Below are 13,106 nucleotides of genomic sequence, written 5' to 3' on the forward strand. Positions count from 1 at the left end.
GGCACCAGAGCTTGACCCATTCCGTGTCACTTCTCCCGAGTGGCTCACAAGCCTCCTATAGGTCTGAGAGCTGTATGACTCGAAGGCTTTCGATTGTTCCCTCGAACCGTTACCTGTAGCACAGACACGTTCCTTTGATAAATGGGGTTGCACGATGAGGCTTTGTAGTTTATTTGCTCCTTCGAGTAGATGAGTTATTAATGACCACCCGAATATTATAGTATCCGAAGGTTGGGCTCATGGGATGTCACCAAAGGAAGCCCCTGTAGGAAAAGTCGTCGGGGTAGTTACACCAAGTGCATCTTGTGATCCTTTCAATCAGTACTCCATATGCCGGAACATTGTTTACCGAATTGTTCTGTGAAACGTATGTACTCTCAAAGCCAGTGGTGGTATATGTTGAGAGGAGACCAGAATGGAAGAACCATAGCCGTTCAGTAACTTTAATGATATATTTCTCTGCTATAATACACATCTTCTCCGCTTCATATACATTCTTTTGACGTTGACCAAACCCATGCAAGTCCTCATTATCATTCATAACACGTAACGCCATCATCTCTCCAAGTCACTCACAACTCATCCTTACCACCAGCAGCATTGCCGCCATTGCCCTCTTTTCCGCCATCCTGAAGTCCTCTCTTGACCATGGAGCTGATGATCTCATAAACAACCTGAGCAGCAGCCAGAGCTGTCTCCTCGCCACCATTCTGGTAAGCAGGAGACACCTCAACAACATCAGCACCAACAAGGTTCAACCCCTCAAGACCGCGAAGAATGCGGATGAACTCGCGGGTAGACCAACCACCGGGCTCAGGGGTTCCGGTGCCGGGTGCAAAGGCGGGATCGAGAACATCAATGTCGACGGAGAGATATACAGGGTTCTCGGTGCCAAGGACTTTGAGGATACCGTCGATTATACCCTTGGTGCCGAGGTCATCGATATCGTCGGCTGTGAAGCGGACCCAACCTTGAGAAGTGTCGTCCTCGTTGTCGGCAAAGTCGTTGCCTGAGAGCCGAGTGCGTAGACCAGCATGGACGGAGCGCTCGGAGGAGGAGTTTGAAAGGAGACCTTCTTGGTTGGCCATCCAGAACATGGAGCCGTGGGTGAACTGAGTGGCTCCCCACCACGAGGGATAGGCAGCTGGATTCCAGGTATCGAGATGAGCTGTGACGAATATGTTAATGAGGTTCTACAGGGGTTTTAACGAAGAGGCACAATTAACTCACCATCGAAGTGCAGAACCTGGATAGGCTTCCCATGAATCTCGTTCAACGCTCTCAAAGCAGGGAGAGCCAAAGAGTGATCACCACCCAAAGTCACCAGTCGAGCCTTGGGTGCAAGTGCAGAAACTGTCTTGCGACGGCCAAGCTGCTTGAAAGCCTGAGTCATCTGCTCGCGGGCAATGTTGTTGTCGATTGGAGTGATGGAAATATCACCACAGTCAACAATCTTAGCCCAGTTCTGGTAAGGGTTGATACCAGCTCGAGGATTGAATCCACGCATGGATGTCTGACGAGCAGATGCAGAGCGAATAGCTCGTGGGCCAAAACGAGCTCCTGGGCGGTAGCTCACGGCTGTGTCAAAAGGAGCACCGACGATAGCAATATCGAAAGGCTCAGTGGGTTCAGTGAGACACTTTACGTGGTTGAGATGGGCAAATGTGTTGATGCCAGCAAAGGGCCACTGTGAGAAGTCAGTATAAGTACTTCTCATGATGGTTCATGATGTGTTTGGTAAGACACTTCGAGCCTTCTCTGCTAAGAGCCTATCACATACCTCATAACCCCATTTCTGCTCAAGCTCATCAAGTTCCTCCTTCGTCCACTTCTTATCATCATGATCATGAGCGCAAGCTGTGGCCAGCCCCGTCAAAGCGAGAACGTTCAGGAGCTTCATGGCGAGTAGCAGTTGTGATTCAGCAATGAATTCAACTTGCAGATATTTGAACTAGGAATCACAGGAAGAGAGAAAGAAGCAGAAGAGAAGGAGGAAAACAGCGAGGTCTATATAGTCACCACCATGCTTCACCCTCCACCGGGCGGGCATCCGGCCCCACGAGTCAAGATCCATCAGACATACCACTCCCACAGTAAACAAGGGCTTTCTATCAACTCAAAGAAAGTCTCAAAAGAGAGATATAACGATTGCCGATTGGTCATCACCGGAGAACCATCTCCCCGCAGTTGTCTTTCTTCCCCGCCTCGAGCCCTCTTGAGGTTTGGGGGAACGAATTTGCCTGATTCAGGCATAGAATCGCACATAAAGGCTCCATGATTTCACTTTGGGTTGAGAGATAGTGACCAGAAAATGGGTCTTTGGTGTGGAACTAGGTTGAGATAGGAAAGTTGGGGCGACGGCACCTCATGTTTACTGGTAGGTATTCTTAACAAAGTCAAATCATCTTCAGCCTTTGAAATATTTGTCAAAAAGTTATAATAAACGAGGATATCCTCTTACATTCTTTTGACTTTGCAATATCAAATTCTCCTCTATCTGACCTGTGGCTCTTACAGTCATATCTCGCTGCTGAGGAACCAGGCATCTTCTATCTTCTTCTCCAGGAACATCTTATGAACAACACATATTTGTTCCAGTACTCCCAATCGACCATCATGCTTAATACACATCGCATAGGGCGTACACTTGTCGTTCCAAAGGCGTCGTACCGTCCATCATGCACCACACACAACTTGCAGCACTCAGGGACAATATCCTGTGTTTGTCTAAAACAGGAAATCATCCCAGACAAGTAATATGTCCTTTTCAACATCGACTACTATGTTGATACCTACACCTAATCTACAGCATACCCCGGCAGTTGGCCGGCCACAAGGACAGTCCAGACCCTTACCGAGCTGGCAAGCAAGGTTTTGCCTGCCGAGTGTATTTCTCCAGGTCAAGTTTTGGCGGACAAGACAGCTGAGGAGCTTTACAAACTTCAAACCCCGCAAGGTAATATATTTGCTGGTCGGGTTGAAAACGAAGACTATACGTCATGTCACTCTGTGCTTGTTCATCCGCCGAAATCTTTCTCAGTGCAAGTTCACCCGTGTCAATCAACATGATCCATTGAAAGATTCGAACATGAAATACAAAATTTTCTATAACTTAGTATGAATCAAGACAAGACATTGATGTAAATCACCCCAATCGCCAAACTTTCCTATCAAAGCATTCCCGCCTAGATGTGTGAATCGTTGTCTTCGTTCGCTCCCAGTCCTTTCTCTTGCCACCTGATCCATCTCGCGAGGGCCAGAGAACAAGATGTTTTGGATTCCAGCCTAAAGAAACTCGGGGAGACCACTGGGACAGAAGAGGCTTATCGGTGGGAATTCCGGCTGGTAGGGCTACGCTCAGCGGCACCCAGCAGCTCTCGATCGGTGTCACCCTTTCAACCCTTCTTCCTCTTCTCGTCGCGGAACAGGACGCCTGCTCCCCGAGTTTCGTTCCGTCTCTTAGTCCACCTCATGCAAAGAACGACCGATCACTATCTTTGAAACCCATAACGTTCCGTTCCACCAGCTCAAATCATCCCAATGTCGTCTTGCCGTGCCTTCGCCAAAGAACTCTATTCGTGCATGTCTACTGGGCATGTTCCTAACTCAACCAAAATTTTCCAGGGGAAGCAGGAGAAGGTGGTGTCATAGCTCGGCTGCGGCTATCCCATTTCCGTTTATAGGACAAGGCACTTGTGTGACTTCTTTTTAGGAGCAGGGGGCTCAAGTGCTGCAACGATAGCCTGCATAAGACAATCAGTAAATGTTTCATGGCGCATATAGATGGGAGAAGTTTTTCCAAACAGTAACGACATACCTCATCAAATACATCCTTGAGCTTATACTGGGTGAGAGCACTGCACTCAACGTACTTGACAGCACCTAGGTCCTTCGCCATTCGTTCACCATCCTCTCGTCGTACTGGTTGCATCTTTTGCTTTGACAGCTTCTCTCGAACACTAGGGTCGTCCCTCAAATCCACCTGCGTACCAACAATCAAACAGGGAACGCCAGGGCAGTGGTGGCGGACCTCGGGGAACCACTTCTCCCGGACGTTTTCGAATGAAGCAGGCGAGGTGACGGAAAAGCAGACGAGGAAGACATCGGTCTGGGGATATGAAAGAGGTCGCAGTCTGTCATAATCTTCTTGACCAGCGGTATCGAACAACCCGAGAGTGTACGGCTCATCTCCTATCCTGTAAGTAATCAGCAAACCTTCTTCGACCGTACCAGTTGGCGCCCATCAGACATATTCACAGATCGCCCCCCTGTCACAGAATCCATCACACTGCTAAAACCAGAAGTCGATGATGGCTTTCACGACCGAAGACGTCCATTGCAGGTGGGGATACCCTGTGGGGGGGCTGGTGTCGATCGATAGGCGTGCAGGCATACTCACATAACCGTAACTGCGTAGTTGTCGAAGACTGTTGGGACATATTCGGAGGGAAACTTGTTTGTTGTGTAGCTGATGAGAAGACAGGTCTTTCCAACAGCACCATCACCGACGACGACGCACCTAGAAAAGGGGTAAACCGGATTAGCCTCAAGAATGATTGTGCGAATGGCGGACAGGGTAACAGGCATGCAGAGCAGATGCGCAGGTATGCTCAGGGTGCTTTGCCGTAGGACAATCTCGGTGTAGAGATAGAACGAGCCAAGGGAAGCAAACCATCGCATAGCATAGCGGCAGCACAAACCCAAGCGATAGAAACATACTTAATAGTTGCGACAACAGCCATTGTTCCTCACGAAAGCTCCTCGGCAGGAGCTCGTCTATGTTAAAGTGAAATGCAAGCGGTCGAGTGGTAAAGCTCTATTGGCGGGCGGATGCGCGCGACTACGGTAAGAGAGCGGGGGGGTTGCGGAGCGGAGAAAGTCGAGTCCAAATAGGTATCGGGGAGAATAGGTCGAAATAAGGATGATAACTCGAGAGAAGGCGAATGTGTTGGGGCTGTGCTGTTTGATGGCGAACTGAGGTGGTTGAAGTCAAGTCAAGATTGCGGTGGATGCGGCTTTCGGTAGGTCTAGGTAGCGGATTGGTATGGAGTTGCGTTGAGGTGCGCTTTGGTTTGGTTTGGGTTCTGGATCTGGGCCAGCGAATGGGTGGAGGTGGAGAGCCTGTGAGTGACTGAGGAGGCTACGGTCGACGGAACTTTGAAACCTGCAACAAGAAAGGTGAGCGGGAGTGGAAGACACGATTGATTGACGTGCGACTACCAGCTGGTAAAGGGTCCGGTCCAAGCAAAAAGAGAAGAGGCGCTGGCGCTGGCAAGAGTTAAAAAGAGAGGCACAGGCCGTGTACAGTGGTAGAACTGAACTGAACGGCTGGTAGTGGGCCTCGATGAAGCAAAGCAGCAGCACAGACAGACAGATACCGCCGTAGAAACCAAGCCAGGCAGGAAACCAAGGCAAAGCAAGTTGAGGTGAGGTAAGGTAAGGCAAAGCAAAGGGACCAACACCACCAGCACCAGTAGCATTAGCCTGGAGGTACCAGCACAAGGCAGCCTAGCCTAGCATGGGGCAGGCAGAGCAGGGGATAGGAAATGGTATTACGGGGACGGGGAGAGCATAGAGGGGGAGGTTGGAACGTTGAAAGCCAGCACCTCTCTCAGTTCCAGGTTTAGCCTAGACAAGCAAGCATCCATCCAATGGTAGGTACTTTACGTACAGCCAAGTACACTTGTGAGAACCGCCAGCTTAGCAGTACAGCAAAGTACCGGCTCTACTTGGATGGGCTAAACAAGCACCAAGTAAAGTAGACCAGGCCAGGTCAATGTGGATTGGGGAAGTGGATGCGTTACCAGTCTGAGTGGAGGGGACAAGGTACGAAAGGAAAAAAGAAATGCACAATGTGAGGTTATAGGTAAAAGAGAAGAGAAGGGAAAAGGGATGGAGTTGTCATACAGGCTCCAGGAGATCCTGAGTGAGGTTCTGATCATGATCAAAATGGTGAAGTTGGTGGTGATGTGGTCACGACTCTGATACCTATGAGAAATAGACCAACCTGTCAGTGATTAGGTAGCGATGCGATGCGCTGGCTGGTCGGTATCGTTTACCGACTTCTTGATGCAAGATACCAAGAAGAATCCGAAATTGTCGAGTCGGTTAGATTGCAGTTGTTGACAAGTAGAACCAAGTGATATGATAACACAAAACCAATGTAAGACATAAGAAGCTGTAATATGGAATGGAAATGAGGCAAGGCCTAGAGCGTCCATCGATCCATGGATGGCAGGTGCAACGGCGATGCTGGAACTCTTCAGGGCTTTTTAGCGCCATCATCCCAAAGATACGGGACTATATTCTGACCCTGCACGCAGGGAGGGTCCACTGTTAGTCACCAGTACCCAGATACTTTCAACCACACATATAGACGTCATAGGGTGAGGTAGCTCTTTATCAGGCGGATACCTGATTCATCAACGCCATTCCTTCAATGACAGCCTTATCCCGTATAACAACCATCCAGAATTTCTCTCAGTTGCAAATATGAAACCTCTAACTCAGGGGCAAATTTTCTGGTCTTGGACTTGGAAATTTGGGACAAAGGCCTGTCAGTCCTTTGACCATAACAAATACTTGACCTTGACGGACTGCGCAAGAACCGTGCTCAATGGCGCAAACAAGGACCCTTTGTTATTGACGTTAACTTACACCAGCTAGTAGCAGAGGACGAATGCGATAATTGATGACGACACGAGAATTGAGCCACCAAGTGCTTGCATAAAGACAAGAACCAAAGAAAAAGGTAAACAGTAAAAGCAAAGGCAAATGGAATAGGGAATAGGGGTCAAAGAATGGGACGACGATCCGTTCGTCAGATCCGATTGTTCTCCGTGCGTGCGTTGCTTTGTTGTGAGGATATGCTTGTCCTTTGACTTCGCTTCACTGGTGGTGTCGTATATCAGATCGTGACATGTCCGATTGGACTCGTTATGTTCCCGCCTGGTCTTGATTGCCTCGCCTTGCAAGTTGCAGCGCATTGAGGGCCTACCCATCTGGTGATCCGGAAGTGGTCGGGGGGCTTGTTGCAAGTAGCTCTCTCTGGTCCATGCCCTTGGTCCCCTATATTCAAAGCTCTCGCTTAACAAGGGGATCTGCTTTACAAGTGTCGAGTGCTTTGATGCCAATGCAAATTGTGAGGCACGCGTGACCACTGGCCACTGCGGATTGACGATGATCTTTGTGTTATGTGTTTCAACCTCCTTTGGCTCGGAGATCCGAATAAAGAACCCCCGTTTCACCTAACACGATCACTTCGAGTGCTTAGTGTGACGTCCCGTAACAGGGTGACAAAGGGAAACAAGAAGAAGGGGAAAAAACATGTTTGTTAGCAATTGCCGGGTCTCTCGAGTCCCTGTTACATTGCTGCCATATCGTTAGTCAGAGTGTCATTACCCTCTGATAAACAACAACGCAACAGCCTTGTGATAAACAGAAACCCGGTGACTGGGGAGACACGCGCGGACACAAATCTCGGAATCACTGATCCCAGCACCCGCTCGCTAGTATAGGAACTTACCGACATCAACACTGAAGCTTCAGCCCAGGGACATTACTTTGATCAAGGGCTCCCTGTTCAAGTTTATGCAGTGGGGATCAGCCTCGTGAACTTGTCACATATTCATCCCCTTAACAGACTTCCAGCTGCAGCTCTGTCACGCCTGTCAATTTCAGCTTGATAATGCTCCTGTTGCAATCGCATGTTGGGGGTTCCAACTTATCAACATGGGATGAGGGGAAATATGCAGCTTATCTGCTTGTCTCACCTGCACGAAGGCGCTTTCGTTAAGTTGCATATTTCCATCAGACCTGGTTCAAATTGAGATATGAGCTCCGTTTAGCTCGTTGTCTGTCGATCTCCACGGTCTCGTGGCTTGAAGGGGTTTGTCCTGCTTGTTTGTCTACTTTTACTGAGTATGGTCATCAACTTTATCATTTCATTTTTGACTGGTTATCGATAAGCGTGGAATTGTCATGGACGTGTAGGATAATAGGATCGCCTTTTCTATGGAAGAACCAACCTTCCCGTGTTGCCAAGCTATCGTCGGCGTAGCATTCGGGGAACCTCAACGGGGAACAACTGTGAAATGTATTATGCCACACTATAATGCCACAGCCCATGAGTTGTCTCCCATCTTCAACAGCAAGTGTTCTCAATGATCAAAAGAAACAATGGACATTATATTGAAGGAGGGCCTGTTTATGAACCCCCCAGATGTGTCTACTCAGCTAGTTGCGGGCTTCGAAAGATTTCTGCCATTAACTACCGTTTTCCACATATCATCAGAACTATTATCAAGCAGCCACCGTCCAATTGTATATCATAATTCTTTCCTTCTTGATGCAACAGTTTGGTCTTGGCCAAGTTTAAGCATTAACTAAGAAGCCGTTGAAGCATAATTTGACCCTGCGTCTCAGCCTCCTACATCCTCCTTCTGCTAGATCTATAACTAGTAGTTTCTTCCTGCAGCTAAACCTTGGCAATCAATAGTTCGTAGATACTCCGCATCTTCGGCAAACATCTCACCTTCAAGTCATCACATTCATCACATCACAGTCTCGAGATGGCGCTAAGCCCAAACGGAGAATACGGACCGGTCCTGTCATCCGTCCATCATCGGGGCGCGAGATGTCCGCAATCCGGGGGCAGTAAGTGGGTACAGAGATGTTGAAAAAGAGTCAGTCAAGATCCATCTTCCCAGACTTTGACTTCTCATGAAATGATGAACACTCGGGCCTGAGAAGCTCGCTAAGCAAAGCACTGACTGTCGATTGCTGGCCATGGGGTTGCTAAGATGGCCTCACAAGGACAAGCCGCCTGTTCTGCTCAAGGTGCGGTCCTCGGCTGGTCTCATCGTCACCACATGCTCCTTTGCAATCTTCACTGTAAGCCGCTTGTTACTCTTCAACTTTGAAGAGCCAGTTGACTAATACGTTCTCAGGACATCTTTCTGTATGGTGTTATCGTTCCTATACTTCCATTCTCTCTTCAGGATCGAATTGGTATCAGCATAAACAGGGTGCAGTACTGGGTCTCTATAGCATTGGCCGTGTTTGGTGCTGCACTCTTGGCTGGTTCTCGTATGTCCACAGTCCTCTCTAAAAGTGATGGCATATAACTTATGGTGACTATAACAGCTATCTGGGGTTATCTGGCCGACAGAATCCACAACCGCCGGGTGCCTATGCTTATAGGTCTTATTGTATTATGCGGTGCCACTGTTTTTCTATGCGTAGGCCGCACGCTTGCTCTGTTCATGATCGGCCGTGCTCTGCAAGGTATATCGGCCGCACTAACATGGACTGTCGGCCTTGCGCTGGTCGTCGATACTGTCGACAAGGAGCATATCGGTAAAGCTATGGGCTGGATTAGCACAGCTTGCAGTCTGGGCATCTTGGTGGCACCTCTGCTGGGAGGTCTCGTATATGGGAAGGGAGGTTACTACTCCGTTTTCGCCATGTGCTTTGGCCTTCTTGCTGTTGACATTGTCTTGCGTCTCATCATCATCGAGGTCAAGGACGCCAAAAAGTGGCTTGATAGGGTGGAACCTATAGCCGTGACAGATCCAGAATGTGTCGTAGCGGAGGAACCGAAGATTGAGGAAAACAAAGATACTCGCGCCCAGGGGGGAACAGATGGGCAGACCAAAGACGCATCAGACCCATCACGATCACCTATCAAGACGCTCGTCAAGCTCTTGGGGCAGCCTCGATTCCTGGCTGCTCTGTGGGGAACCTTCGTTCAGGCACTTATCAACACGGCGCTCGAAAGTACCCTTCCTCTTCTTACGCACGAGATATTTGGCTGGGACTCCATTGGAGCAGGACTAATCTTCCTCCCGGTCATTCTGCCATCATTTCTGGGACCTGTGGTTGGCATGGTGGGAGATCGATACGGGCCGAAGTGGCTCGCTTCGTTCGGCTTCCTCTTCGCCACACCCTTTGTTGTATGTCTGAGATTCGTCGACGAGAATACGATGCAAGACAGGATCCTTCTTTGCGGGCTCTTGGCTGGTGTGGGTATCACCACGGCTTGCATCTTTGGTCCCCTGATGGCCGAGATCACTTGGTCTGTCCAGGGCGAGGATGGCACTGAAGGTGCGGGGCAGATTGCTCAAGCGTATGGTCTGTATAACATGGCATACTCGGGAGGGTCTCTGGTAGGACCTATAATGGGCGGAATGGTCAAGGACAGCGCTGGATGGGCAACTGTCGGATGGAGTCTCGGTATAATAGTGTTCGTGTCCACTGTTCCAACCGTTTTGTATACGGGCGGGCCACTGAATGTCAAGCTTAGAGGCCGGAGGAGACAAGATTCAGTTGAAGACTAGATAGTTTAAACAGATTACAATTGTTGTAAGTTCGAGATTGAGGGTTATTTATCTGCATATAAAAGTATACGTAGTCCTTCACTGGATTGGGATGTCTCGGACACCGCGGGCCATATCAAGCTAAGCCTAAAGGGAACAGCTGTTCATTTGGCAGGCAGCTTTAATACCTGCACACTCTGGATGCCTTGATCAATTTTCTGCCAACTACAACTCATTGTTCGATGATATATTTACGTTGAAATCCTATGATTCATCTTTTGCGACGCGTGAAATCTGAATATAATCATTACTTCGCTTATATCTCCGCCGAGTCCTTCTGGAGTTCCTAGAAACAAGCACTTCTTTTAAATCACACAAGCATCATGGAGGAGCAGCAAGACATTGATGAGCTCCTTGAACGTTATCTCAGCCTGCTAGACGAATACAGTCAACTCCGCCAGAGTCTATCTCAGATTCAATCTGATGTTTTTCACAATATCGCCCGCGCTAATTTCGCTGGCGAGAGAGGTATGAGGTACGGTCAGGATCACTACGATGAAAGAATGCAAGCAACACGCCTTCTTGCCATTGAGCAGAATGAAAGCCAAAGCCCAAGCTTTTCATTTTATACTGCTCCAGACGAAGAGAAAGACGCAGATAAGGAAGACATCTCCTCAGCCGAGAAGTCTGGCGATGCATCAACACCAGATGCCGAAGAGGCCAACCCTACAGAAAAGAAGCGAAAGCAGAACAAAAACCCCTTGCAATGGTTTGGGTTATTCGCGCCCATGCCTCTTCGCACAGCACAAGCACATTCCGTGAAAGCAGTGGAGGAAATTATCCCAAGGCTTGTTTCTGTCAACGCTGAAATGCTGCACGTGGAAATTGAGGTGCGACGAGCGAGGAAACGACGTGCTAAGGCGGAGGCAGCTGAAAAGAAGACAGGCCAAACTGCCACAGCGATGCAACCACAGAGCACAGCAGTTTGAATGTCTTCATACTGTTACTATATCTGTCATATATGGCCATATTCAGATACATGGATCATTCCCAGTGTCCCCACAGGTTGTTCAGACTCTCGGCCAGAGTCGGATGAGCATAAACAGCTGCTTCCAAATCCCACCACTTCAAATTACCCATCATAGCAGTTTGCACAATCGACATGATTTCACCACCTTCCAGTCCCAAACATGTGAATCCCAAGATCTCACCAGTTTTTGCATCCACAGTCGCCTTCATCATACCCCGCGGCTCTGCTGTCTCTAGCGCCCTTGCAACATAACTCATAGGCATCTTGGCAATCTTCACTTCCCTTGAACTTTTGACGAGGTCTCTGGCGTGGAGCCCAGCATGACCAAGCTGTGGATCGGTGTACATGACATAAGGAGTCAGAACTCGTGAAATCGAAGTTTTTGTCGTACGCATAGCTGGAGTTGTGGATGACATAGCCTCTGGAATGAGGTTGGTGCGGATAATGCGAGAATCATCGTAGGACATGTGTGTAAAAGCAGCACCTCCATGGCAGTCTCCTATTGCGTATATATCTGAAGCCGTGGTTTGGAGCTTATCATCGACAATAATGTGACCTCTGGGAGTCGTCTTGATGCCAACTTCGGAGAGGTTCAGGCTATCTGTATTGGGCATTCGGCCTGTTGCCAGCAGAAGATGTGTTCCGGAAACTTCTGTCTCTCCATCGGAAGTCTTGACGCTCACTACGAAAGGCGTCTTTGTGTCCTTGGAAGCTGAGATCGAGTTCACTGTGCTCGAAAGATGAACTGTGATTCCATCTTGTTGAAAGATATCCAGGAGACACTCTGCCACGTCAGTGTCTTCTCGAGGTACAAGCTGCTTGGCCCTTTGAATAACAGTCACTTCGGAACCCAAGCGACGAAAGAGCTGTCCAAACTCAAGGCCGATATACCCGCCGCCCAACACAATAAGACGTTGTGGAACCTCACCAAGTTCCATGATAGTAGTCGAGTTGAGTACTCGTGCTGGATCAACATCGTTGAGGCCTGTGATATCCGGTTTCAATGGCCTCTCGCCAACGTTGATGAAAATTTGTTCGGCGCTGACCTCTTTCTCGCCCCCATCGTTCAATACAATTTTGAGTTTCTTCTCACCTACAAAGCTACCGTCTCCCATAATCACATCAACACCTGCTGCATCTAAACCTCTGACACTGCCGGCATTCCACTGCTCCACGATTGCGCGCTTGCGCTGCCTTACACGAGCCATGTCGATCTCAACATTACCATTTCCTGCGTGTACGCCATAGTCTTTACCGCGTCTGGTCATGTAGGCTGCTCTTCCAGAGGCGATCATGGTTTTTGTAGGCGTACAACCAACGTTGACACAAGTGCCACCTAGTGCTGTGCGCTCAATCACAGCTGTTTTGCGACCAGCATTGGCAAAGGCTTTGGCGACTGGATTGCCGCTCTGACCGGAGCCGAGGACGATAACGTCATAGTGAGTCGCCATTGTGTGAAGGTGTTGGCGCTTGAGAATCTGGCGGATGAAAGTTAGACGCGATAGGCCAACGAGACGATTCATGTACAGAGGTTGTCAATTGAGAATTGATTCTATCAAGACTTAAAGATTAGCTGAGTAGATAGTAAGAATGGAAGCCTCTTATACGAGGCACCATCGTTCAGCGCCATGTAAGCAGGTGGCTTAATCATCTCTTACAACGCAACGCCCGCAGTTCGTCAGCGTGATTGATGAAATTACTGTTGGCAAAAGGGAATGCCACAATCTCGTGAGGGGTAGGACAGAAGAACACAATCACTG

General features: G+C 48.9%; 5 protein-coding genes across 5 annotated transcripts; 2 read left to right on the forward strand and 3 right to left on the reverse strand.

Moving 5' to 3' along the window:
* Positions 1 to 431: 431 nt before the first annotated feature.
* Positions 432 to 2,264, reverse strand: BKA55DRAFT_574389 (arginase family-domain-containing protein). The gene is made up of 3 exons (XM_046193300.1): positions 1,781 to 2,264; positions 1,231 to 1,687; positions 432 to 1,168 (listed from the first exon to the last, which is right to left on the reverse strand). The coding sequence occupies exons 1-3, from the start codon at positions 1,898 to 1,900 to the stop codon at positions 573 to 575; spliced, it is 1,173 nt and encodes a 390-aa protein (XP_046046797.1). The 5' UTR covers positions 1,901 to 2,264; the 3' UTR covers positions 432 to 572.
* Positions 2,265 to 3,677: 1,413 nt separating this feature from the next.
* Positions 3,678 to 4,742, reverse strand: BKA55DRAFT_595749 (cell division control protein 42; the record flags this gene model as incomplete). Its single annotated transcript, XM_046195846.1, has 4 exons — positions 3,678 to 3,743; positions 3,818 to 4,196; positions 4,400 to 4,519; positions 4,720 to 4,742. 4 exons carry the CDS (start codon positions 4,740 to 4,742, stop codon positions 3,678 to 3,680), a joined length of 588 nt encoding a protein of 195 aa, XP_046046798.1.
* A 3,828-nt stretch (positions 4,743 to 8,570) lies between these two features.
* BKA55DRAFT_595750 (major facilitator superfamily domain-containing protein) lies at positions 8,571 to 10,526 on the forward strand (the record flags this gene model as incomplete). Its single annotated transcript, XM_046195847.1, has 6 exons — positions 8,571 to 8,603; positions 8,636 to 8,655; positions 8,802 to 8,892; positions 8,949 to 9,087; positions 9,145 to 10,243; positions 10,412 to 10,526. 6 exons carry the CDS (start codon positions 8,571 to 8,573, stop codon positions 10,524 to 10,526), a joined length of 1,497 nt encoding a protein of 498 aa, XP_046046799.1.
* Positions 10,527 to 10,699: 173 nt separating this feature from the next.
* Positions 10,700 to 11,305, forward strand: BKA55DRAFT_692469 (uncharacterized protein; the record flags this gene model as incomplete). Its single annotated transcript, XM_046199787.1, has 1 exon — positions 10,700 to 11,305. One exon carries the CDS (start codon positions 10,700 to 10,702, stop codon positions 11,303 to 11,305), a length of 606 nt encoding a protein of 201 aa, XP_046046800.1.
* A 55-nt stretch (positions 11,306 to 11,360) lies between these two features.
* Positions 11,361 to 12,797, reverse strand: BKA55DRAFT_516920 (uncharacterized protein; the record flags this gene model as incomplete). The annotated part of the gene is made up of 1 exon (XM_046188131.1): positions 11,361 to 12,797. The coding sequence occupies one exon, from the start codon at positions 12,795 to 12,797 to the stop codon at positions 11,361 to 11,363; it is 1,437 nt and encodes a 478-aa protein (XP_046046801.1).
* Between the last annotated feature and the right edge of the window lie 309 nt (positions 12,798 to 13,106).

The sequence above is a fragment of the Fusarium redolens genome (genome assembly GCF_020744475.1).
Source record: "Fusarium redolens strain MPI-CAGE-AT-0023 chromosome Unknown BKA55scaffold_12, whole genome shotgun sequence".
NCBI classification, from domain to species: domain Eukaryota; kingdom Fungi; phylum Ascomycota; class Sordariomycetes; order Hypocreales; family Nectriaceae; genus Fusarium; species Fusarium redolens.